The sequence below is a fragment of the Dermatophagoides farinae genome, chromosome 2 (genome assembly GCF_024713945.1).
Source record: "Dermatophagoides farinae isolate YC_2012a chromosome 2, ASM2471394v1, whole genome shotgun sequence".
Classification (NCBI taxonomy): Eukaryota; Metazoa; Arthropoda; class Arachnida; order Sarcoptiformes; family Pyroglyphidae; genus Dermatophagoides; species Dermatophagoides farinae.
The window spans coordinates 2,231,255-2,259,252 of NC_134678.1; the positions used below are offsets into that span (position 1 = coordinate 2,231,255).

General features: G+C 28.6%; 1 protein-coding gene across 1 annotated transcript; it reads right to left on the bottom strand.

Annotated features, from left to right (window-relative positions):
- On the bottom strand, positions 1 to 27,993 carry LOC124493667 (uncharacterized). The gene is given in 9 exon segments (XM_075728516.1): positions 1 to 326; positions 453 to 660; positions 756 to 923; positions 1,009 to 1,746; positions 1,824 to 2,364; positions 2,463 to 2,573; positions 5,227 to 6,757; positions 17,422 to 17,483; positions 26,867 to 27,993. Coding segments are annotated over 7 exon segments (3,333 nt in total). The 5' UTR covers positions 6,520 to 6,757; positions 17,422 to 17,483; positions 26,867 to 27,993; the 3' UTR covers positions 1 to 52.
- Between the last annotated feature and the right edge of the window lie 5 nt (positions 27,994 to 27,998).

Below are 27,998 nucleotides of genomic sequence, written 5' to 3' on the forward strand. Positions count from 1 at the left end.
GAATTTTTGGAACGTAACCCCGCGTTAAGCGGGGTATTACTGTATTATATTCTTAGTCATCAACATTGGCCATTTGATTGGATGAAGTGGAACGTCCTGATTCTGAATCCAAATCAAAATCTTCATCTCTTCCCATATTGCTTGAATCATCTGAATGGTATGAATCCGATTGGAAAGACATTTGTGATGTGTTGACATTTTGAGGATCATTTAATATTGAATGCATTACAGCTGCGGCTGCAGATGCAACTGCACTTGAATCAACATTTTCCAAACCGGACATTAAATTAGGATTCATTTCTTGATTATCATTTGAATCTTTGTACCTGTCATATAAAATAGAGTGGATAAATATCATGACATTACACAAATTAGATTGATTTTTTTTAAAAAAAAAGGTTAAATGGATTTTGGTGGAGATAAATTAATATGATATGATATATATTACATACCATATTCCACGCATTTCGGCTCGACGATTTTTCATCAACTGTTTATATTCAGAAATACGAAGTTTTTTACCATCAACTATACATGTACGTTTCGGTCTAGGCCTGTACCTATAATCCGGATGTTGTTCCATATGTACTTTGGAAAGACGTGATTGTTCTTCATAGTATGGTTGTTTTTCCGAATTGGTCATTGCTTTCCATCGTGCACCTGAATGATTAATGAATAATATTCAATTAATAAAAAAAATTATCAGCAAAAAAAAAATAATTTTATAGAAAAATGTTATCGGATAATCAACTTACCCAAAATTTTTGAGATATTTGAATTATGCATATCTGGACATGCTTTTAAAATTTTTCTTCTTTCATCTTTTGCCCACACCATGAATGCATTCATTGGCCGTTTCACATGAGGTTTGCCTTCACCATCTTTTTTAACTTGTCGAATAATTTTGGCTCCAAGTAATTTACCTGTTTGATTTTGGAAAAAAAATGAGTACAAAAACACAACAAAAGATTAAAAAATTGTCTGTGTTGTGTTTTTTTGAAAACTTACTTTGACATGTTACAATTGATTCGTTTTTATTAGAATTATTGACTGAACTATTTGAATGGGATGCTTTCGTACGAATACTGGTTGGACTGAATGTCGGATCGTTTGAATCTTTTTTATTAGAATGACGATTTGTTGTTGAGTGGTGATCTTTTGTTTGGAAATTATCCGAATGATTAGCCGCATTGTTTTGAGCACCGGGAAGATAGAGATTGATTGCATCATTTATGGACGATGGATTTGGAGAACTGGAAGTGTTACGGCTATTTGTTACTGGATTGACTGAACAATGTAATTGATTGTTGAACATTGATTCCATTGAACCAGTGGGTGAAAATGGAAGCTGTCCAAACGTTGATGGATTAAGCAGACCAGGCAAAAGATTTTTGTCTCGTAAATGTTGAACAAATGATGATGATGGAAGTAATGATGAGAGATTCGGTTGATTTGTAATGATTTGAGCATTTTGTTGTGATTGATTATTTGATGACGAAGATTGTTGTTGTTGTTGTTGTTGTTGCTGTTGATGACTTGAAAATTGTGCTAAAGCATTCCAATAATTTCCAGTGATGAAAGCCTGTAATGATTGCTGATCGGTATGAGGTAGTGATGGAAACGCCGATATCGGTGATGATGGTGTATGTGTCGTTGAATTTGTTGTTGATGATGGAGAGCTAATCACTGGCCTACATGATGCATTATTGCCCGATCCTCCACCAAATGATCCTCGATGATGTATGTCTAAATGATGTTTGATGTGAGAAACAATCATCAATCAATAAATCATATCAAATAATCATTAATAATATTGTCGTTACCATGTTTGAAAGTTTCATTTGAGCCATTATTGGATGACGATTTAGGTTTACTTAAATTCAAGGGAGTTGATGTTGTCTCATTGTTCGTTGATGTTTCGTCTCCTTTTGGTTAATCTATATAATCATTCAAATGTAATGTATATGAAGAGTTAGTTATTGAAAAAAAAATCATATGATAATAAACTCACTTGTTGCTATTGCTATTTGTACTTTTCATTGGAGGACTATTGGCCGCTGGAACAGAAGATTGAGTCATTGAAAATATTGGATTATCTGATTCATTAGTATTGGATACTTGAGCCGCTGCAGCAGCAGCTAATGCAGCGGCGGCTAATGGATTTGTTGAATTTGCCAATGAATTTCCATTTAGGAATGGCGTATTGTTGATGAATGGTGATAAACCATTAAGATTGAATAACATTAATTGAGCAGCAGCCGCTGATGGTGGTAATGCTGCTGCGGAAGCGGCTGCCATAGCAGCTGTTGCCTGACAAATGTTTGGTAATGCTGCCGATTGAAGATAATGACTATTGATACGTTGCTATACAAAAGAATTTTCAAATAAAAAAAATGGAAAAGGAGAAAAAAAATTAATTACTATATTTATAGCAAAGGAAAAAATGTAGTCGAATAAAATACCTGAAGATCGGTTATTTTTTGTTGTTGAGTTTCCAGGATATTGTTGTTGATTTGTTCCTTTTGTTTTTTATTATCACCACCACTGTTATTAGCCATATCATCTTCAGGTGTCTGTGGTCAAATGATAATGAAAAAAGATTAGTTTCATCTCAAAAAAAAAAATCCAATATGAACAGTGGCAACTACATTACACTATAGAGAATCTACTTGCTCAAACAATAATCATAATTTAAAGGATCAATGAATTCTAGAGAAGAAAAAAAATTAGAATTCTTGATTGTCGGCATATTAATTGTCAGTGTATGAATTTTTTTTCAATTTAAATGAACGAGTCTTTGCTTTTTTTTCACTGAAATATAATAATAATTTATTTTACAGGAAAAGCATTCGACTTTTTTCTTTTTTTTTTTTTTTTTTTGGTTGATCAACATCATCAGTAGCAACAACTGACAAAGATATCAAATAAATTATCAGAATAACGAGGCTAAAATTTTTTTTTATGTTTAGCTTCGTTTCATTCATTCATTCATTCATTCATTCATTCATTTATTCATTCATTCATATATTTTATTCATTAAAGCTCGTATATGATCGTACTTTCTTATGGAAAACACTTTAGCAGTGATTTAAGTCGATTTGTCACAGAAAAAAATCACACCACCAATGGGGATTTAGTTTTAGGCCATATATATATTCATCAGATAGATAGATGTTGTGTAGCTGTAAAAGACAGTTTAATTTTGTTGAAAAATAAAGTTTATTCATTTTACTATAATTCAACATACAAACACACACACACACACACACACACACACACACGCCTGCAGAGTTTGAATGGAAAAGAACAAAGTGTCAAGCAGTAAATTACAACCAACTTAACGATTATGATGATTTTGGATTTTATTTAGCAAAATAGAGAGAGAGAGAGAGAGAGAGAGAAGAATATCAAATAAATGTCGAAAAAGAACATGACAGTTTTGTTCGATACAATTCAAATGGATCTCTAAAAATTGTCTTCATGATGTCTTGAGTCTCACCCATTTTCACTGGAAATTTAATAATTCTTTATTATTATTTCGGGTAAAAATTTGAATTGAATTTGTAGTAAATTTTAATAGTGATCGTCACACCATTATGATCGACAATGAAAAGAGGTTTCTTTAGATCGTATTTTTTTCTCTCTCTCTCTCTTTTCAAGAATGTGTACAGAACAAAACTCATATATATTCACAGACACAGGCAGGCTCAATAATTAGGCATGATGCCACACAATTTTTTCTTTTCTCATATATATGAAACATTCAATGAATTTGTAGCTTTATTCATAACAATGTGAGCAAATGTGTGTGTTTGTTTGATTCGCATTATTCGGTTTTGTTTTAAATGTGAAAAAAAAGCAAAGGCAAAAAAAATTATTATTATTTTTTTTCTTGCTTTTAAAAATCGACCAACCCAAATTTTTCAATTCTTAACAAACGACATGTACATTTGTGTACAGACTGACAAATGAGAATGAATAAACAAATAAACAAACAGGCAAGAATAACAAAAAAAAGAAGAAGAAGAAGAATACAGAATACATATTCTCTTCATTATTATTATTATTATTATTAGAAAGAATGAAAATGGCATGAAAGAATAAAATGCAAAACAAAACAAAGAATGAAAAAAAATAACACTATTCTTGATTGACTAATATATTCTGAAGACGAAAAAAAAAAAATACTATAGCAGGATTCATATAATGGAAATTCTAACGTTTGACTGGTATATGGCTATATGGGCTCCATAAATCAGTCAACATATATACTATATATAATGTACTCAGCTAAAACAAAATTCAAAAAAAGCATTATGAAATGATAAAAAAAAAATCTAAATTGAACACAGCACATACAATTAGCATTTTTTTTTTTTTTTTGGAAATGTATCGATGATTCTTGTCAGAATCGTCAAGAAACAAAAAAAAATGGAGAAAAGAATCCGTTTAATTAGAATTAATTCTTTCAATTATGAATGAATCGCAGTGTGTGTGTGTGTGTTTTTCAAATATTTTTTTTTTTTTTTACTTTAGAATTTCAATGATGAAGATAGAGTATAGAGTATTTAAAACAAGGAAATCAATCTAGAATGGGCGCGGATATCCTTCTCACTAGTGTGTTTTGTTAATTTCATCATATGAACAAAATGGTGGTGGTCGTGTATTGTTGTTGTTGTTGTTGTTGTTAACAATAACAATAATAATAAAAAAATGTGAAAGGCGGCACATTTTTTTCTTTTCTATTTGGGCCAGCCAAACTAAACATTATTATATTTTCAACACATTCAATGTGGTCGTGGCATGGCGTTGGTTGGTTGGTTGGTTGATTGCTTGATTGTCTGTGTGTGTGTGTGCGTTTTTTTTTCTCGCTATTGTATTATCATCATTATTCATTCAATTCAATGGGGCTATATAACAATGGACTAACCATATACAATACACAATAGAATTTTTTTTTTTCGAGGATGTGTAAAGAAACAAGTTTGATGATGATGATATATGTGTATACTGTATCTGCGCGCACATATTTGGATTCACAATAGATTTTGGAGTTGGTTGACTGTATAACACATTTGATGTGTGTGTATTGTATTGAATGTAAAAAAAGGCGTGATGATGGCGACAAATAATAAAAAGCTAACCTAACAACAATCGACAAAATACACAATAGGCAAAAAAAAACTATCACTATAAATAAATGATAAATGATAATAATCAACTTACCAATGGTTGTTGATGTTGTTGTTGATTAACTAATTTTGATCGAAACATTTTCAATTGATCAATTAATGAAGATAATTGTTGTTCAGCTTCCATTACATTTAGATTTCCATCATTATTCGATGCTGTTAAACCGGGTATTAGATTAAGGTTAATAGCGAATGGAAAATCTGTCGCAGATCCTTGCTGTTGTTGTTGTTGTTGTGAAATCGATCTAGATGAAGATTTGACATTACTAGTTGGGGTGGTTGAAATATCGTTACGTGTACCACAACTACTACCACCATTTATTGATAATAAACGTTGCTGTTGTTGCTGTCTTTGTTGAAGATCAATCACTGAATCACCATCTTCACTTTTAACTGATTTAGAATCTGAATCATTTTGATTATTCACTTTATTCAAACGTTTTAACACTTCATCCATAGTTGATCTTTTATTTGCACGATCTTTATTCTCATTACGTCTTGATAGATTGCCATTGCCCATCTTACGATTATGATGTGAATGATGATGATGATGATGATGATGATGATGATGTGGATAATTATGATGATGACTTATATTAGTTGATTTACTATATTGTGTTGAAGGTATTTGGTCCGTTAGACTGTTTTTGAGATCGTCGCTTGATAGATTTCCATTATGTTGTATTGATGAAGATGATTTAAATCGTTTACGGGATGATGTTGATGATGATGATGATTTGGTTGATGTTAATTTTGTCATATTTTCATTCATTTCCTCTTCATCATCGCCTTCATTACTATCGGTATCCTGTACCGAATCATTTCCATTATTGCCCATAGTATCATTACCATCAGTAAGGGCATTATTATCATCTCCATCACCACGTCCACTACTACCACCACCATCACGATCATTAACAATATCATCATCATCATCATCATCATCATCGTCAACATCACCATCATCATCATCAGCATCAAATTCTTCATCACTACGAAAACGTTTCCGTCGTGAAACATATGTCAAATCTTCCATCGTAGCTTTATATGTATTTGTTGAATTTGATGATTTGCTGATATTTGATTCACGATTATGATGATGGTGATGATTGTGATGTTGAGATGTTTGTGAATGTTGAGTGATTGGTTGTTCAGAATCGGAATCGCCTTCAACGCCTTCGTCACTTAATGTGGTTACATTGGCCAATGCCATTCTGTTTGATGTTGTGGATAATGCTCGTCGATGTGTCGATACGTCGGCAAATAAATGATGATGATGATGATGTGGTGGTGGTATTGGTGGCTGTATGTTCATGCCAAATATCATTAGGAATTTTTCTTTTGAAAATTTGAGGCAAATTTGACTACTACAAATTGAATAAAGACACACACTGATTAATACACTGAGATAAAAACGCAGAATGAGATGATGATGAACCAGAATCACTAGAAAATTGTTCAGCTATCGTTATTATATATTTATTTGTGAATTATGATGAATCAGTGAAACAGAAATCAGGATGGTGCGTTGTATTGTTTGTTGTCAAAATTCTGCATTTGTAGTTCTTGAATTCGTCAAAATTAATAATTAATAATGGAAAGTGAATAAAATAGAAAAAAAAATAAATTTGTTAGCTATATATTATCATTAAATGACTATATAAATTCATATATATATTATGAGTATAAAAAGATGTCACTGTGTAAAATGACGTCAAATTTGAAAGGAACATTGAATGTTATCATTAGATATCACTCACACACACACACACACACAGATATATAAACACCATTATTCAATGATCAAATCAATAATGTTGGTGTATCGATAATCAATCCAAGTGTTGATGTTGATAATGATGGCGATAAATGATGATGATGATGATGAATATAATGATAATTAATAAACTTCGCATACCAGTTTTGATAAACAAAAAAACAAAAAAAAAATGAACGAAAGACAATAACGAAATACCTAGGCCATTAAAATTCAAGTTGACAAATGGTTGATGGTACATGTACAACTTCAGAAATCATCATCAACATCATCATTATTCGATGACTGTGTGTCGTTCGTCGAAGCTAATATGTTCATGCAACGACGATTCGATTCATTACAATGAATTAAATGATTAGCATCATTTTTTTTGATCGATCAAATTGAATGTTTTTATTATAGCAGCAGATAAACTATGATCATGTCAGGAGTGGTAATAAGTAGAAGTAAGTAATTTTTTTTTCTTTTTCCAACATTTTATGATTCCAACAACAAAATTTCATTACTATATAGTCAACTTATTGTGTTTAGCTTTCATTTTCATTTTCAATTCCTTAATCATTCATTTTATCATCATCATCATCATCATTATCATCCATTCGTCATTTTTTTTTCGTTGTTAATTGCAAGTTAATAGCAATGATGATGATGATGATGATGATGATAACCAATAACAATAATTTAACCAAAATAGATAAATAGATGGATGGATGGTCACATACTGAGAAGGTTTCATAACCATCATCATCATTATCTTTATATCAACATTGAACATTGTTTTTGGCTGATGAGACATCGATATTGTAGGCATTCCACAATTCAAGAACAAATGTTAATGTCAATATCAATCAAACATTGAACATTAAATATAAAAAATACAGACATACCAGAAAAAAAAATTTTAACCCTTCATTCTTCTAACCAAAAAAAAAAAAAAAAATCAACATGATGAAATTGATGGAATTTTTTTCTATCTATAATAGATTCATGAATAATTAAAATTGCATCATCACTGAGAATACATACAGATGTTAGAAAAATGATCTGCATCTGGCTTTGAATGAAAACAACAGTGGTGGAAAAAATGATGATGATGATGATGATCAATGATCATCACCATCATTGACATTATTGTTTCATTTTATTCATTCAATTTTTTTTCTTCTTATTTGTTTTTGTTCATCAGTTCATATTATCATTATCATTTTTTTTTTTTTTTGAAAAATAAATGAAAATGTCCTCGTAAACAATTCGATACAGTAAATAATGATAATCAATTGATTGTGAACAAAGAAAAAAAAATTCACAAACAACAAACACACCACGTTATCATCGTTGAAAAATAATTTTCCCTTGAATAAAAATTGATTCAAATATATTGATGATAAAGGAAAAATTGTTGATGGAAATCATAAATGAAGAAAAAAAATGATGAATAACAAACGAAAAAAAAAATAAAAGGCGGAATGAATGGTATTTGTCTCGTGTTTTCATTGTCAATCATTATCCATCCATTCATCGGATCAAGTCATCATTTTCCGAAAAAAGCGTTATGATGATGAAAACAAATGTGGCACATACACACACACACATATATATATATGAGTAACAATACAATCGATTAATTTGCAATCTAAATACAATCCGAATTGATTTTTAGGTACAAATGTGAATACTCATCGATGAATCAACAAGTGTTCCAATTTTTTTTTTTTTTTTTTGCTGGCTGAACTATGAAACTACATGGTTTCGTTTTTCATTGTGTGAAATTTATAATGAATGATGATGATGATGATGATGATGATTTTTTTTTCGGAATGATTGATTTGAAAAATAATAATGGTGACACACATATATGAAAAAAAAACAAAAAATTTTGTTTTTTTTTCCATTTACTTCATCATTTCTGGTTGTATGGATAAAAATAGATTGTTTTCAACAACAGAAAAAAAACTGTCAAATATGAATGACAAGAAGAAAAAGAAAAAATCCACATAAAATGTGACTTACACCAATTATGATTATTAATAATATATAATATCGGTTGGTTTCATGAAATGATACAAGCGGTAGGTTAACTTATCAAAATAAAAGAAAAAACATGAATGTTTTGTTTTTTATATGGAATTGAAACAATGAAAAATTTGATGATTACAACAATAACCACTACAACAATAACAGCAACAACAACAACAACAACAACAAAATCGACGACGACGACAATAACACTAAGAAACAAACGCATATTATTCAAACAATAATTATTCAAATGCACAAAGTTTTGTATGGAAAAAAAAGTCATCATCATCATCAACATGGCAACAACAGAAGCCAGGCTCAATATATAATGATAATCAACATCATAAAATGAATCTAATTAACCATTGTAACATGATGAAGCAGCAGCAGATGTAAAAAAAAAGAAACAAAAAGAATGATGATTTCAAATACTACAAAAAAAAATTTATTGTGAATGTAAAATAATTTTTTGTTTTTGTTTTTGTTGTTGTTGTTGTAGCTGCTGATGCTGCTGCTGTTTTTTTTTTCGTTTGTTCACAAAACCACAATGAACACTATAAATACAAATGATGATGATGATGATGATCGGCATTTTTTTCCATCATTTCGATTCGGTTTTTCATTTTTTTTTCAATGAAATGAAATGAAATCCAGAAGATGCGTAAATGATGATGATGATCTTATTTCCTTTAAATTTTTTTTTTTGCTCTTCTTTTTTAAAACTTCAAAAGTGATGATGCTAATGGTGATTGAATCCACACACACACACACACACACACACAGACATCAAGAAAAAGAAAAGAAGAATGAACCGTAATGAATGAATCAATGCAGCAAATCAAGAAAAAAACCAACAAACAAACAAATATGCAAGCAAACAAACAAACAAACAAACAAACAAACAAACAAAATGAAGAAAAAAAACACTGATAAATCTATAAATAGACAATAATTTATCTTGAAAGATTTATGAGTGAAAGGCGATGAAGATGATGTGGAAGAAAAAAAAATCAAAGAGAAAAATAAAATAAAAAAATTTTCCAAGATTTTTTTTTCGTTCAAGTTTTCCCTTTTTCATCTGTTTTCTTCGACAACAGCTCATTTTAACACTTACAACAACACTGTAAAACACAAAAGAAACACTAACTAAATCTCAACTAACCCAACGAATGCCTACAAACACACACAGTTCAAAAATGCTTCTATTTCATTTAAAAACAACAGCAAGCCGAGAAAATTAAAAAAAAACCATGTGTATAAGGCTATAATCGAAAAAAAATTGGTTCATTTAATCAAAGTTCCCACAAAACCATCGAAAAAGAAAAACCATGATGATGACCAATACAGTAAACATCGTTCAATCTAAACTCATTATTATTGTTCATCATGTGTGTGTGTGTGTGTGTGTGTGTGTGTGTGTCAATGATTTTCAAGTTTTTTTTTGGTGGATAAAAAAAAATGTCCAATTAAACCAACGAACAAGAAGCTATGGATAATTGCTATGCAATACAAGATTGATAATACCACGGAGAATGGTTATATGGTATGGTATAGATATAATCAAGAAAGAACTTTATACACACACACACACACACAAAGTTATAATAATAAAAGATGTGATCGAATCGGTTTTTTTTTGTTATGGCTACTGCTGTTTGTATAAATGAAACACACACACACACACACACACACATTTCTCATTGTCCGACAAATATCTCTTCCTCTATCTAGAATCTATCCATTTCAGTAATATCAGTAACCGTAAATCATTGTAAAGATTACAGAAAAAAAAACAGAACGATTATTTTCCATCATGACAAACATTTGTATTTGTATTTGTATATATAGATAGATAAAATTTATACGTCTAAAAATGTTGATGATGATGATGACCAGTGGACAATTCCCGAAAAAATTTTTTTTTTCATCACTATAGCTCTTCCTCCCGGTGTAATACACACATACACACACAAAATGATGATGACGATAATGAATGTTGACGAGCAAAAAAAAAAAAATTTTATGAAACATTCATTTATATAGGCATAAATTTCTGTCAATGATGATGATTTTTTTTTTGTTTGTTTGTTTGTTTCCATGGAAAACATTATTTTTTGGGTGTCCATGATATGTATGTGTGACTAGAGATTGGTAATCAATTTTTTTGTTGTTATTTTTGAAAAGTAATTTTAACCACATTAAAAACAAAAAAAAAATCTTCTTAATCTTCCCCATACACATAAATACTGTTGTAACATGTATAGGAAGCTGAATTATTATTTTTTTTCTAGAAAAAAAAATAAAATAATAAAGAAGAAGAATGCATCTAAATTTTCCAAAATGTAAATTCGCAACCTGTATGACATTTCATATGGATACACATATGTGTATATGATGAAACAGAAAATCAGTGGGATAGAATGTTTGTGTGTGTGTGTGTGTGTATGTATGTTATATTGTGGCATTCATATCCATACATCCAAATCAGACATTTTCATATCAAACTGAATGGTAAATTAAATTGTCATAAATTCATTGAAAATCTAGATTGAAAAAAAAACTATTTTTCTCTCTCTCTCTCTCTCTCTCTCTCTCTCTCTCTCTCTCTCTCTTCAAATGATAATGTCGATTGTGGAATGTATCGCAATTGATTATTTTGCGATAATGTGGTGTGTGTGTGTGTGTGTGTGTGTGTGTGCAAAGTTATTTTCCAAGAACAAAAAATAATAAACGATGACACCTTGATCATCATTTATTCTCTCGATATTTAGACACACACACACACACACATTAGGTTATAAACTTTATGTGATCATTTCACACCAAGGGAGCATCGAAAAAAAAGGAATAAAAATAAAAAATCTAAGGTGAACATATATATAGAGATATATATAGATAAATTAAGACAACTAGACAAATTGCAACAATAAACACACACACACACAAGACAAGTTGAATATAGACAGATATAGATAGATATATTTTATATAAAGTTCATTGAATCGTGCCACACAATGGTGTTCAATATGCAACCAAAAAAAAAAAAAAAAAACAGCCATTATAATGATGATGAACAATACAAAAGATTTCAAGCAGAGTGATCTATTTTTTTCCATTCACAGTGTTAATATAATAATAATAATTCAAGATTGAAATAATGATGATCATTGAAAATGACGATGATTTTATTCATTTGTATTCTAATCAATATCTATTCGATTATTCGATTCAAAAAAAAAGACGAAATGTAACGATAAATCCAAAATACTATCGACTGAATAATGATATGGTGATTGAATTTTTTTTTTTTTTGAAATCCAGTTCAACAACAACAACAAAAATCATTTGATGGACATTGAATGAATAAACTTGATTTATCATTCAATGTATATGGGTATAATGAACCTATTGATGATATGAAAAACAGAGCGAAAGATTATGAAATAAATGTATTGTTGTTGTTGTTGTCATCTTTCGATGAGAAGATAATAAATTCTACATACACATAACATAAAGCATTGATTCATAGATTGACCAGATTGAAGTTTACTAAAAGCTAAATAACAACAACAACAACAACAACAAGAACAACAAAAAAGCACAAGACAAAGACCTCTCTCTCTCATCATCATCATCATCGATCGATGATCAGATGATTTGTATCGATTGAAACAATCATCAATGAAGATAAAGGCAAAGATGAAGACTATGTTGTTGATGTATACGGAATTATTAATCAATATATCGATGTTAAAGAATGAAAAATATGAAAACAAAGAAGAAGATAGAAACATCCAATCAACTTATCAATAATAATAACAACAAGTTATCATCAACATGGTAATCATCATCATCATCATCATCATCGGATAATATGCATACAAAAAAAAATGAACAAGAACAATATTTTATTATTATACAATACAACTTGGCTACTGTCGACACCGATTAACAACGAAAACAACAACAACAACAACAACAACAAAAAAGAAAGAAAGAAAATATTAAATATGAAAGATTATTAATTCGTTTAATTATCTGTAACATTATGTTAATCACAATTTGTCTGAAAGACTGATCTCAATTCTTTGATACGTACATATATATATACCTAACTGGCTGTTGTATGGAAAAATTATCGTAGAATGAAGCAAAAAAATCGAATTTGGATCAATCAATTTTTTTTTGTTTTTGTTTTCTCGATTATAAACTACAATAACAACAACAACATGATGATGATGATGATGAATAGAAGTAAACAATAAAAATGGAAATTCTGAATTTTTATTTTTTTTTCCATTGAACAAGTAGAAAAAAAAACACAGACAAGCCAATGATCTTATAATGATGATCATAATAAAGATAACAAAGAAAAAAAAACATCATTTTAATGATCTTAAATGGCATGAATAAAACAAAAATCGAGTAAAAAACAATGGAATAAAAACAAAAAACAAAAAAAATAAAGGGTTGAAGAATTTAAAATACACACACACACACACAATTTTCAATGTTTTTTGGATCTGTTTTTTTTTGCATTCAAATCGATTTGATTATGAGATTTATTTTTTCCCGTTGATGATCAATTAAGATGTTGTGAGTGGCTACATGAATTTCGACAAAACAAATGAATGAATATACATGTATATGAATCGAATTTGAGCGCTATTATTATCTTTCATTCGATGAAACAACAACAACGACGACAATAAAAACAAAGACTATGATGATGATGATGATGATAATAGTGATGTTAATGATCAAAGAAGAAAAAAAAATCAAGGGAAATTATTCTCTTTTTTATAATGAACATATATATATTATTATTATGGCAATTCTTTCATCGTATTACAATATATGACAATAGATTAAAAATTTGGATGGATATATTAAAAGAAAAACAATGAATACAATCTCTATACTACTGATCGTTACTAATTAAAGCTTCGAAAGTTGCAATCATTATTTCTAATATATTGATGATGATGATGATGACGACGACGACGATGATGATGATGATGTTCGATAATCAGGAATTGTTGAAAGAAAAACACTGAGTAAAAAAAAAATACTAGACAATAGAAATAAGCCATAACAATCTAAATGTACACAACAAAAACGATGATGATGATGATGATGATGATGGTCATGATCATCATCATCATCATGTCCATCAATCTTTAGGTTTTTTTTTGATCAATGATCAAGCTATCAATATATATATAATATATGAACAAATGAAACAAAACAAAATGTGTTCGGAAAACAATGAGAATAATAATATAATCGAAAATGAAAAGAAACGAAAGAAAAAAAAAATATATATACATACAAAACTATAAGTTTGCCTGAAGCTGGGTGGACGACCTGGATCAATCAATCGATGGATGAATGGATGGATGGATAGTCTTGTTATAGATGGATAACCAACTACTATATCATATACCAAGATACAAATATCATCACCGTATATGATATCAACATATATACACTTGTTGTTGTTGTTTGTTGGTTGTTGTTGTTGTTGGTTGTTGTTTTACCATTATATCTCATTGCTACTATGGTTTATTATTAATTTCACAAACGCCTTCATAATACAATGAACAAATTTTTTTTGTTTTTGTTTTTGTTTCTTTCCTTCTTGTTTCTACTTTTGTTGTTGTTATCCTCAAAATCCTCACTATGTGTATGAAAAAAAAATTTTCTACACCACACACACACACACACACGTTAATAGTGATGGTCCTCAATCATCAATTTATTTGTTTCCATCAAAGCTTTAAGCATTGAGTTTGGATTTTTTTTTTTGTTATATAACAATCGATCGATGATAATTTCAAATTATCGGCCAATTATTTTTTTTCTGGATAAAATGATCTCTACTTAATTCAGCGTCATCATCATCATCATCGCCATCACCATCGGCGTATTCACACAAACACAAACACACACACACACACGATACATTCCAAGTTATAATTATTCCAGTACTTTTTTTCCTGTATTATGGATTTCTTCATCATCATCATCATCATTTTTAATGGAATAAAAATTTCCATCGACTCATCTTTTTTCATAACTTCGACAATTATTATATATCAAAATTCACTATTATTAGTTGAATATTAAATATTGAAAATAAAATGCATTGAAAAGGTGTCAATCTAGGCCAAACGTTCTATGAAAACATTGAAATTTTTTTTTTATTTTTTGATAACAACAACAGCCAAAAAAAAATCAATTAATCGATTCAATAAACGAATATATTGTTGATAATGGCAGTATATGATAATCAATGAATGTCCACAAAGATGATAATAAATAATTTCTCGTGAGTATACACATACTGTGAGTGTGTGTGTGTGTGTGTGAAACCAATACATGAATTGATTGATAATCTATCGATCAAAGAAAAAATAGATGCATCATCAGATTATTGTAGCGACAATCTATTGATCGTTTCTCTCTCTCTCTCTTTACTTGTTGATCAATAGACAATCGTCGCCAATTTGTCGACATCATTATCATCATTGGATAAAGAAAAAAAAACTGAGCGAAAGAAAAAATAGAGATACCTGAATTTTCAATGATGGTAAATGATTGAAAACTATTTAGTAAATCAATCATAAATTTTTCTTTCCTCTCCATTATCATCATCAATAGCATCATTATCATCATTGAAACTATACGAAACTAGTCATTTTTTTTGACGGTTTTGTTCCAAAACGCGAAAAAAATAAACGTTTTATGATTCGCCTACACACACAATGGGAAAGTATACAAAGATATTGACCATGTTTGATCATAGGAAACAAAAACAAATTGAGCCGAACACAACTTTGCAAGAATTTAGCGAAAAAAATGAGCAAAAAAAAGATTATTTATTACCTTAAAATATCGATAATTCGATGGCTAAATTTTTTTTCCACTTTTTTCTTCATTTAGTTACCGACAAAACATTATTATAAAAACATGATGATCATGGTTCATGATTATCATGGAAGACAAAAGAAAATGACGACATATCATTATAATGATTATCATCATCATCATCGTCGTCGTCGTCATGAGCTTAATGGAAAAAACACGCCGGTAATAATCTATTGATAATCAATAAATGATTCGGATCCAATATGAATCAATAGTTTCATTATTATGATGATGATGATGATGATAGGTAAATCATCAAGAGGCTAGACAATTTCTGCTGTTCTGTTATTGATTCTCTCTGTTCTCTGTCTCTCAATTTTTCTTTCACACACACACACACACACAATTTAATTCTTGTTCATTCATAATTTTTCTATTTTAAACCAAAAATGGAAGAGAAAAAAAATTCTTCCATCCAAATTGACTGACCACATCACTGTTCAATCATTTCAAATACATTTGGCCAGAAAAAAATAGACATTTTCTTTTGTAAGAGAAAGGGTCTAATCGAATCCATTACTATGATCACCGCATATATACAATTCATTAATAATAACAAATGATTAATGAATCATCAATCGATTTTTTTTTACCAATTTTGAAGAAAACATGTTACCATACATCAATATAATAATTGTGTGTGTGTGTATGATGAATGAATGAACGGATGTTCATGAACAAAAAAAAAAAAAGACAATGTCAATTGTTGTTGCCATTTCAACGATAATAGGTTGTCATTCTTATTAGAAAACGTGTGTCTTTTGTAAATGTGTGTGTGTGTGTGTGTGTTCGAGTAACAAAAACAAAAAAAAACCGACCAAAGAAAAATGAATGATGCAAATGTTACAACAATTTACAATACAATAAATAAATGTGTTATATACAGACACACATTTTTTTTCCATACATCATTCATCATCATCCACATCTATGGTAATAATAAATGGAAAAGAGAAAAAAAAACCTACGAAAAAATAATTATCGACAAATTTGTTTTTTTTTTCTTTCAGGATAATAATAAAACAATCATCAATATTATAATAGACTGATGATATGATGAAATGGCGACATCAATTATTATCGACCAAAAAAAAAAAAAAAAAAAAAAAAAACAATGATAATGATGATTGATCAATAAATGGAGAATGAAAATTAGCTTATCATTATCATCATTATATATAGGAAAATGTAATGGAAAAAAAAATTTATCAAATTGAAGAAAAAAAAACTTTTCCCATTTTTTGTCGACAATAATAATGGCTATTATTATTATGGACAACAACAACATGATCAGTAAATTATGTCTTGAAGCGACTAGAAATTGAAAATTTTTCTACGAATTGATTTCGATACAAATTCATTTTTTTCATTTTTTTTTGTTATGTTTACGGAAGAAACAACAACAGTTATCTTAACAAAAAAAAAATTGAAATCGACTTGTGAACATTGTGGATAGATGAAAATAATGATGTGAGTTATAAATATGATGATAATCAAACATACCTTATATTGCATATTTTATTTTTTCGTTGTTGATGAAATTTCGTTGATAATCATTCGAAATTCTGTGGAAAAAAAACAAATAAAAAAAAAGAAAAAACAATTAATTAGTATATGAATATCAAAAAAAAAACAATATGTCAAAATTCAAAAATGAAATGTTCATCATACATCAAATCAAATCGAGAAAACACACACACACATACACATAAAATCTAAATGGCAACGACATTGTCAAAAAAAAAAACATCAGCACATATCACACACAAGTTGGATGAATTAGCCAACATGATATGAAAAGCAATGAAAATGACATTTTTAATTCAAAATAACAAACTTCGTATATATTTCAACGGTGTATAGAGTTTTTTTTTTTGGTTGTTTGAAGATTTTTTTTCCGAAAGAAAAAAAAATGGTTATAAAATTTTTTTTTTCAAATTTTATTTATTCTTTCTGATTTTCAAACAACAACAGCAAGAAACTTTTCTTTCAAAATGATGATGGATCTTCTTCTTCTCATCTGCTGTACTGTTGTATTATGGCCTAAATTTTTTTTCTGTTGTTGTTGTTGCTTAGAATAACACTAAAAATATCCATATAAAATTTTGGCTCATTGAATTTTTCATTATTTGTATTTTTTTTGTGTGTGTGTGTGAATGGAATTAACCATCAAAAAAGGACAAAAAAAAATTATGACAATCATCTCATCGTATAATGATCATGATGATGACGATTGTCATTTGTCACACACATGTATGCACAGAAAATTCATTTGCTTGTTTGTTTCACTGCGCAATAATTTCAGAATTTGAGTGTTCATGGTGGAAACAAATACCGCCGAGACAAACAAATAAAAAAAAAATTTTTTTAGCAATGAAAGCAAAAAAAAAAGACAATTACAATCACATATGGAATATATTTTCCAACCAAAAAAAAAAAAAAAAAACATAATACAGAATCAAATGAAAAACTGAAAGAGAATTTCATTGTTCCTATTTCCCAAAAAATGCAGCATTCACGTACATCATTATCATCATCATACATTAAACCGGCGGATCTTAAATCTGTACATACATACATTTGATAAAATATTCTATTGTGCTGGTATAAAAAAAAAATTTGCTGATTATCACAGAATACACAACATACAAAGGAATTGGATGAGGTGAATTCTGAATTAGAATTATGGATAATGATGATGATGATGAAAGTGATTAAGTTTCGTAAAATTACGATATTAATATTATAATGGGTTGTAAAGTATGGTGATGATGGTAATGATGATGATGATGATGATGATGATGATGATGATGATGATGAAAACAACTGTAATTGAATAACACACAAATACACAAAGAATTTCAATGAATAAATCAAGAATTTAAGAATTTTGATTGAATAATTCACACAGCCATCATTATAATGATGAATATCAATCAGCCAATAAGTTTGTGTGTGTGTGCGATGACACGAACAAAGTAATGAAATGAAATAAACAAACAAAAATGGAAAAAAAATACAATTATTATTTGCTATAGCTTGTATTGTTTGACTAAACACATTCTGACGAAACAATCAGTCAAATTTGAACAACAAACCGAATTATTATTAGTAACAGCTGCTGAAGGTGGCCCCGGCTCAACAACAACAACAACAATTATAATAAGACACCGACAAAAAAATCAATGATAAAAAAAATGAATAAATAAATACGACAACAACAATCAACAACATAAGACAATGAAGAATCGGCAGTATGTTAGTCATGGTAAATTTTTTTGTTTGTTTGTTTGTTTGCCATATCTATCAGCAATAGCTATACATGACTGGCGATAATAATTCTTTTTTGTTTCATTTTCTGTGATCCAAGTATGATTGTGTTCAAAAGTGTCCGTTGTCAAGTTTTTCAAGTGTGTGTGTGTGTGTGTGTGTATGTTTGTAATCTTCACCGTCATCGATATATATGTTCACTATGGTGTTCTGTGTATATGTTTGTGTTGATGATAATCAGTAAATTTTTTTTATGGCCCATGACCACCACCACCACCACAACGGGATTTTATATTTGAATTGTTTTTTTTTTGTTCTAAGGCCGCGAATTGTCTATGTGAATACCGTAAAAAAAAAATATTTGAATAATAATTTTTCTTTTGTCTATCGAATGATAATGAGTCAAAATAGTTTGATCATCCAGGTTCACCGACCGACCGACCGAATAAATCAAATCAATTTATCAATTTTCAAAGCGGCTTTAATTGTCATAAATATTGGCTATTTGGTCAATTGTTAATTGAATGTGGAAAAAAAATGGACACCAACATGAAAAAACTGTGTGAAGAAACAATCGTTATATATACACTGGTAAATAATCAATTTGGCTAGTAACAAAAATTCAATTTGAATTTACAAATAATCTTTTTTTTTCTTGGTTTGTGTGTGTGTGTGTGTGTGTGTGTGTGTGTGTGTGTGTGTGTGAACATCACCATCATCAAATTCGAACGATTTAATATATGTTGATCAAAATCATGAAAAGAACAAAAAGAAAAATCAATTCAATTCGTGATTTGACTTTATTATTCAATGATTTTTTTTGTGTATAAGATATGTGATCGCTTGAATATATATGGAAAAAAAATTTCTACCTGTTGAAGTGTGTGTGTGTGTGTGTGTACAATGAATGTTTCATTTTGAATTAATCGTTCAATCGATCATTGATCGATCAATCGATGGATTGATTGATCGGAAAAAAACAACAAACGATTAGTAATCACAATGTATTTGGTTGGTCGTGTGCCAGTATTATACAAAAAAAAAACACAAACAGATAGAAAATTAAAAAAAAAATTCAATTCTCTCCTCTTATTATTCTGCATTTAATAAATGAATGAATGAATGAAAAAAAAATTAATCCAATAAACATGATCAAAACAAAAGAATGAATACAATAAAAACAACAACGACAACAACAACAACAACTAACTGACTATTCATCGCAAAAAAACATTCATATATTCTTCAACATCGATGAAAACAAACAAAAAACAACAACAACCAATCGAACAGATTGATTGATTGTTAATACATCCAAATGATTGAACAATGAATGAATGGATACAAGTTATATAACAATTTTGACAGGTAGATTTTTTTTAGCAAAGAAAAGTAAGTAAAAAAAAAATAAAATCCTATAGACAGGCAACAAAGATTATTTCCTACCTATTTAAATTGTTAGTTAATCAATACATACCAATCAATCGGTTAAAGACAATAGATAAATATAAATAAATAAATAAATAAATTCATATGAATTGTACAATGCAAATCAAATGAATATTAATGAAACTAAACAAAAAAAAAATTCGAATGACAGATTATCATCAATGAATATGGCCAGAATTTTGATTTGATAAAACAACAATCGAACAGCAACCAAACAAATAAAAAGGTGACAACAACAACAACAATAATAAGCAGAAAAGTTTGTTCATTCATCATTGATTGACAGGTAGATTGATCAAATAGATTGTTGCTGTCATTGATCATGAAAAAAAAAATAAGAAAGAAGGGAAAAAAATTCAACTCAATTGGATAAAGAATATGGGAAAAACTACAACAAACATATCATAATAACAATAATAATGATGATGATGATGATGATATGGTATGGATTGTGAATGATTCAAATGCTCACACAAAAACATACAACCAAAGACGACTTTGCCCATCTTTTCATCGTTATCATTCGAATCAAAATCCAAATGGAATGTAATTTTTTTTTGTATTGAACATAATTTACAAAGAACAAAAAATAAATAAATAAAAACAACAAAGAAAACGAAAAAAAATTCACATGATTCATGAACCATGCAATCATCATCATCATAATCATAATATTTAATCTTTGAATCTTATTGAGTCTTATGTCAGATTTTTCTTCTGGTTTTTATTTCGTATATGGACAAATACGAAAAAAAAAATAATTATAACTAAACTACCGAAATGTAATGAGAAATTTAATCTTTTTTAATTAAAAGCAGTTTAACATCAAACATGTTCGATAAAAGCTCATCATCATCAACAATAAACAAAATATATATAATTGTAACAACTAACAAACTGATAAATAAACCTCTTTCTCTCTCTCTCTATTTTTTTTTCTTTTTGGATTTTTGGTCGGAAAAACGATCGACTGTTTTTCAAAGATTCAAATTCACAAGCTAAAATTATAATGAAAATTGTGAGAGAAATTAAAAAAAAACAACAAGAGAAAAATTAAAACATCCAATTTAGATCATCATTTGATGTCATTCCATCATTTTCAATGGTTAATTATATATAAATAATAATCCTTGCCCATTTTTTTTTATTGGTTCATTGTCCGATGGCAAGAAAAAAAAAGAATTCTTTTTTGGATCAATACGAAAAAAAGAGAAATTTTTCATTTTCTCCAACATCTAAAAAGTTCAACAAAAACACGATTCTCATGTTTTTTTTTTGTTCAACACAACAAAAAAAACATTTTTTCAAACAAAAAAATAGCCATATATTGAAATGATAAATGGGTGATCAACCAAACAGACAGACCAAACTAAATATGATTCATTCATTCATTCATTCATTCATTTTTTTTTGAAAAATTTTCTTCTTGTGCTTCTTGATTTTTTTTTCTTGAATTGTTTTCGATTTTTGTTTCCATCTTCATGCATGTTATATACCGATAGGTGCATATCCGAAACAAAAAAAACGAAAAAAAAAATCGTGCCATGAACACGATAATGTTGATGACCACACATACATATATATATCATCTATGCACGAATTGGTAAATCTTTTTTTTTATCTTCATATATATTTTTTTTCATTTTGATTAATTAAATACAATATTCAAAGTATTGTGAGGTTGTTTGTTTGGGAAAATCAAGTCAACAACAACAACAACAACCATAACACCGGTGAATACTGTATATGTAATATACACAAGCAAAAAATAGCACAGAAAAAAATCTATATTTCTATGTTATTTTTTAATAATAATGATGATAATCCATTGCAGAAAAAAAAATGAAATAAAATGGTAACGAAAAGATTAACCAATGATGATGATATACAGTCCTTGTATTTTGTTCTTATATTTTAACGATAATCATCATCGTTGAGTATTGTCATCATTTGATTGTTTGATTTGATTTTAAACAAGTCAATAAATGATACGATGAAATTGAATTTCAAATGATGAATAATTTTTTCTATGCAGATTTTTTTTTTCTTTTTGATTCTAACAAGGATTCATTCAATCATCGATAAAAATGATACTTTTTTTATCAGCGGGGGGAGGGAAAAAATCAATCAATTAATTTATTCTTTTATTATTGCAAATAATGTTGATTTTTTTCTTTTATCTTCAATGAATAAAGGTGTGTGTGTGTGTGTTTTATCCAAATACATAAAACATATATATATATATCGTGATCCAATCGTGACATGATTTTGGCTGCTGGATGTTACAACTACTACTACTACTACTACAACTACCATGCAAAATGTTAATGATGATAATGATGTACCAGAAAAAAATGAATGAATGAACGAATGAATGAATGGGCGATTAAGAAATGACTGGGCGCCACACACATACACATACACACACACACACACAAACAGATTAACAATTTTCATAATAACTGGACAAAGAAAGAATTAAAAAAAAAATTAGATCCAGCACAAATTAAAAAAAAAACCGGAAAAACAACAACAACAACAACAACATGGTTTTTGTTCAATAATAATAAGGTAATTAATATTAATTATTGTTGTGCAAATTGATTCTCATCAACATTTTCTATTTTCTTTTTTTTTGTATATTATCAGTGCAAATTATTGCATATTAGATTATAGTTGAGGCACAAACACAAAAGATTGATTTAAACATTGATGATAATGGACAAAAGATTGGACACACACACACACAGATAAACACAAATGAACATCGCAGCCTGATCGAGACTATCCTAATGGCTGTTTGTTATATTGTTATGTTCAGTTTTTTGATGTGATAGACGTACGAATAATAAATGAAAAAATTTCACGTTCGTGATTCATATTTCTCAAAACAAAAATTATTGTTGATAATGGACACAAATATGAATATGATGATGAGCTATTGTATGTATGAAATATTTTGGTCAAAAATTTAGACAATAATAATCATCATCATGATAATAATTGGTGGAAACAAATTTTTTTTTTTTTTTTTGGTAATAATAATTATAAAGTCTGACCGATTCAAATCTGAAAATTAATTATCATCATCATCATCAACACAATATCGAGTACAATTGTAGCCGAAAATGAAGGAAAAAATTCCACCAAAAAAAATTTTTCAATATTATGGATTCAATGGATTCTGATTTATATATTGTCTACAAGAAACTGATGATTGTGCTTACATAATAATAAATAGATGATCACCGATCGAACCGATCATTGTGCTGACTATAAGAAGAACAAGAAAAAAAAACAGAAAGTAATCAATAAATCATCATTGGAATGATTTTAATTTTAATAATATTATCATGATTTTTGCATTGATCATTTTTGATTTTTTTTTCTCTTTTCATGCATTTGATTATATTCATCATCATTATATCATTATTGGATAAATATAATCGATCATTATTGATTTGTTCGTTGACTGTATATAAAGAAAGTGTGGCATTTTGTTTTTTTTTTTTTGTTTCGACTAATAAAATAAAACAGAATTATGGGCGCTAAAATGATTTTCATGTGAATTTTGTTGGTGGACATGTGTGTGTGTGTGTGTGCGTTTGCATATATAATTATCATTAGGAAGGAAAGAAAAAAAAACATGTATGTAAATGATGTTCAGTTCATAGGGAAAGATTGTGTGTTAGTGTATATATATGTGAACATGGGTGTGAAATTAGTGAAAATGATATTGATTTTCGACCAAAAAAAAAAAGAATTCTTCTCCTTTCATTCTATCTATGGATACATTGTTTCCAATCTAATGATTACACTAAAATCAATATTGATAATAAATGAAAAAAAATCGATTGATTATACCACGACAACGTCAACGTTAATAATGATAATAATGATTACGAATGCAATGATCCTCATCCAAAAATCATCAGTTAACTATAACCACACTCACGCCAACAAAAAAAAACAGACAGACAGACATACACATTGAAAATGTCATTAAGACCAAAAGGTTTATTTAAGTAGAAGGTTATTGTTCGATAGAATTGTTACTGTGGTCATCAATAATCAGACAAAAAAATTCATTCCAGAAAAAAATATACGAATTTCATAATGAGAAAAAAAAATAATGTAATGTATAACAGGGCGCGAAAGCTATCGAATAAAAACATCAATCAATGGCCATTAAAAAACAAAAGATGGATTGATAAATTTTTTTTAAAAAGAATGAAACGAATATAAATGAAACACTGTGGTGATTGAATTCGGTTTTTTTTACATTGGATTAATGGGAGATGAAAGAAAGAAAGAAAGAAAAAATAGAATGATAGCAAAGTATTATAATCACCATCATCATCATCATCATCATCATAGATGTTCAATTATAATTGAAAAGACAGGTAGTTTTACTGTGTTTTTTGGCCTTTTGTATAAATTCTCTGATCAATGGGAGAGTATTTGAAAATAATAATAATGATAATAATAAATCGAATACATAAAGAGAGTTTTTTTTGATTATATCAATTTGTATTATTTATAAGAATTGGCCATTATTGTTATGATGATGATGATATTTCGAATCGGTTCACAATTCGATCACATTTAACGAATTGCTAATGAGAAACATATACAGCCAAGCCAAGCCAAATAACAACAGAAAAAAAATGATAACATTCAGACAAATGTGAGTGTGTGTGGGGGGGGAGGTGAATATCTATTTTTTTTCTTGATGTCTACAAATGATGATGATGATGATATGTCGGATTAGGCTTGGCTTTGATTTTTATTCCAATTTTCTCCATGTTCTTTTATCTCAACACATTATATGTAATACTTGAAATTATCATTCACAAATTCCGAATTCAATGGCAGCCAATTGTATTTATCAATAATACCTAAAAAGTCATCATCAGTAATATTAAACTACAAAAAAAAAAATTTTTGTATTCAGTTTAATAATCATCATCATCATCATAATGGATGCGAAAAAATGTATATAATGAATGAATGTGAATGTATAAGAAACATCATTTATTCGTATGTTTAAATTCATGATGACCAAAAGAAGAAAAAAAAAAAGATTTGATGTTTTCACCCCCTTTTATTGAAGCGCTACTGTGTATCGTTTAATTTGAACAATAATAATAAGAGTCGGGCCCAAATGATAAATGATTAATTTTTTTTTTGTTTCTCTTAAATCACTCCAATTCACTATTGAATATATATGTATCAAAAATATATTCTGATGAATTTGGTGCACAATTCCTTTTTAATTCGGCCAATTTTGTTGTTGTTGTTGTTGTTTTATTTCATTGAATTTTATATGGAAAATTTTCTGATAGTAAACAATGACAAAGTTAAAACCTATTTATTTATTTTATTTCACATTCATCTCTATGTCTGGTGATATTATCATGATATGATGATATGATGATGATCAAAATAAAGGGAGTTGGAGAAAGAAACAAAATGAAAATAAAGAAAGAAAAAAAATCCTATTTCAGCAAACAAAAACGTTTTTTAGGATCTTTTTTTTGTGTGTGTGTCCGTTACTGTGTTTGGAATTTTTTTTCTATGTGTTTGTTTGTGCTGTAGCATCATCAACAACAATAATAATTTTTTTTTTTGGGAAACAAAAAAAATTTGCTGTATCCAAGCATCCATTGCTTATGAAATGATCGTATTTTGTTTGTTTGTTTGTTTCATTTGTGGACTATAATTAGACACATGAGAAAACAACGAACAACGAAGACGATGAAGAAGAAGAAAAAGAAGAAAACGACGACGACGACGATGACAAAAACAACAACAACAACAACAAAAAATGATAATAGTTTCTAAGAGTAAAAAAACACACACACACACAAACACATAGCTTTTATAATGAGAATTAAAAAGAATATAAAGCAATATAGTGATAGATATGGGATAAAAGATTTCAAATTGAAAATAATAAAAATGAACAAAAAAAAAGACAAATATCAATCAACAACAGACACAGACATTCAATCAAACAAACAAAAAAAAACTATTTGATATCAATTTGACAATCGCACACACAAATGACTAATTGAAATAAGAACAAAAATAAATGATGATGATCATGATGATATGGGAAAAAAGTGATTTGATTTGTTTCGATTTTTTCGTTTCTCCATGCTCAACAATCATCATTATCAGCAAAAAATAGACGAGGGAAAAAAATTTGATTCAAAACAATTCTCACCGTTTAAAATTTCCGTTTGTTCATCAATGGTATTTTTATTTTTGCTTGATCCAGAAGAAAAATTGAAAAATTTTTTAAGAAACAAAAACAAACACTGAAAAAAATATGAATCATTTAAAAATCACAAACACACACGAACGGGTCCATTATTTATTGATCAATATTTGATTGAAATTTCCATTAATCATATTAATGTATGTTGTGTTGTTGCGATGATCAAGAATTGTCGCTAATAATACATACATTCATACACGAGGCGAAAAGTTTGTCGTTTGCATGTGTTTTTTTTTCTTGTATAAATTGAATGATAATATTCAATGACAATTTGATGAAGATGAATCAAAAATTAATTAACATTTTTATCAAATGAAATGTCCTCATCTCATTGATCATATATGGATTGCACACACACACACAAACAAACAAACAAAAAAAATGACAATGATGACAGGCGACAGGTATTATTGATTTCAACATAAAAAAAAGGGACAGCCAGAAATAACCGAATTATTAATTTCATTTACATCACATGATTACGATGATGATGATGATGATTATTATTAATAATAAAATAACAATTTACGTAGTATTCAAGAATCTTACGAAAACATCAACATCAACAACAACAAAAATCATCATTGAAAATCAGCAAAAAAAAATTGGCGCGCGCACAAATTAACGGGGCAAACTTTGAATTCAACCACAATAATAAACAATTATTATTATTATATAATCAAACAGATTTGGGCTGAATAAAGAAAAAAAAACACTATAGACAAAGTCCAGAAGATAAATTGAGGTTGCGCAATATGAATGTGGTTATTATTTTCGAAAATCTTATGAAGAATAATAGCTTTCAGGAGTAAAAAAAAAGAGTGAGAGAAAAAAAAATTCAGAAAAGCCAGAAGAAATTGGAACGGATAAAATAACCAGAAGAAGAAGAAGAAAAAAAAATCAAAGTGAATAATAACGATGCACACAACACGAATGGTAATCATCGACTGACACAAACAATATACACACTAAACATATAAACACCCAAACAAACAACACAACATACACAGACACTGGTTCAACCATCATTGGATCACAACAAAAGGCAACGAAACGACAAAGAAGACAACGACGAATA